Here is a 1,520-nt window from a genome sequence, read left to right as displayed (position 1 = left end):
ACCCCCCGAAAAAAGTATCTCATCATCAGTATAGGCATGGATGTACTCTACTTCGAGCTAGGCTGACCCCAGGAAAATATTTTATATCAACAATATAGGCGTGGGTAAACTGTACGTGTGGGACAGATACACTGTACTAGGCTGACTCCACTAGAAATTCTATCTCAACAGTATAGACGTGGTTAAGCTTTACCCCGCACTAGTCTGACCCCCCGAAAAAAGTATCTCATCATCAGTATAGGCATGCGTAGCCCCTATACGTGGAATCGTGCACCAGGGAGAAATACACATTTTACATACCAGTGTATTTGCTTATTTAGCATATGTCATGTGCTATTTTCAATAATGCTGAATAGCCGAGCTCGTAGAGCGCGGTCGTTACGTCTTAAAGGTCGTTGGTTCCAATCTAATCTGTTTATTTTTTATTTTTTTTATTTTTTTTATTTTTCTGGTTAGGGTTAGGGTTAGGGTTCACAATGTGTACACATGTGTACACGTGTGTATTATGGACCCGAGCGATCCCGAAGTTGCGCTCTACTACCGTTCGGCTATTTCCGGAAAAATGTGTATTTCTCTCCGGTACACGATTCCACGTATAGGGGCTACGCATGCCTATACTGATGATGAGATACTTTTTTCGGGGGTTCAGACTAGTGCGGTGTAGAGTTTACCCACGTCTATACTGTTGAGATAGAATTTCTAGTGGAGTCAGCCTAGTACAGTGTATCTGTCCACACGTACAGGTTACCCACGCCTATATTGTTGATATAAAAAAATTTCCTGGGGTCAGCCTAGCTCGAAGTAGAGTTCACCCATGTCTATACTGATTAGATCATATTTCTTCTGGAGGTGGACTAATGTAGTGTAGATGCTGATGTATTGAGTTCACCCACATCTATATTGTTGAGGTGATGGGCAGTGGTTAATGTATGGCAGCACTGGGGACCATTGTCGGAAACAAAATGAGTCGTAACATTACTCTTAACATCGACTTTTTTTTGTTGGACCGTTGATCGAAAACTTCGTAAAGTTACGCGAATGAAAAACTTTACGAAAGAAAATTCCGCCGGCGGTCTACGAGGAAATGTTATTGTTACGTCCAATGTTAGGACTAATTTTCTTTCCGAAAACAGGCCCTGGATGCTAACGCAATATAGCTGCTAACATGCCCGCTTAAAATTTAATTTAATTTAATCTAAATTTAGTCAGTCTTGTTATCTAATTAATTCACCTAAACTACAATTATCCTAAATTAATCGTCAACTAATTTAATTGATGCAATTAAGCTGTAATTACGAGCGGTTGATGCTCATCGAGAGGTGATTAATGTTAATTTCAACTCTGGTTGCCGGCGGCAACGGTTGCAGACGCAGACGACAGAGATGTCGCCAGACACGAGGGAGTCGATAAGGAGGCTGTGCAAGCAGTACATGGAGAACCCCAACGCTATCGTCCTGTGCATCCAAGGTGAGGAGTAACAGCTAGGGGTGGCATCTGCTGCTGAATATAGAGGGTGTGCA

At 42.1% G+C, this 1,520-nt stretch overlaps 1 protein-coding gene across 1 annotated transcript in view; it reads left to right on the top strand.

Annotated features, from left to right (window-relative positions):
* Window positions 1-1,520, top strand: part of LOC106817004 (dynamin-like 120 kDa protein, mitochondrial) — a 28,710-nt gene that overhangs the window by 9,816 nt on the left and 17,374 nt on the right. The window contains exon 10 of the mRNA XM_014821650.1: window positions 1,320-1,467. Coding sequence (XP_014677136.1) covers window positions 1,320-1,467 — 148 coding nt within the window. The remainder of the gene's footprint in view (window positions 1-1,319; window positions 1,468-1,520) is intronic.

This window comes from Priapulus caudatus, unplaced genomic scaffold, assembly GCF_000485595.1.
Source record: "Priapulus caudatus unplaced genomic scaffold, Priapulus_caudatus-5.0.1 Scaffold1559, whole genome shotgun sequence".
Classification (NCBI taxonomy): Eukaryota; Metazoa; Priapulida; class Priapulimorpha; order Priapulimorphida; family Priapulidae; genus Priapulus; species Priapulus caudatus.
The sequence above is the reverse complement of the archived record's forward strand: the minus strand, read 5'-3'. Positions and strand labels throughout refer to the sequence as shown.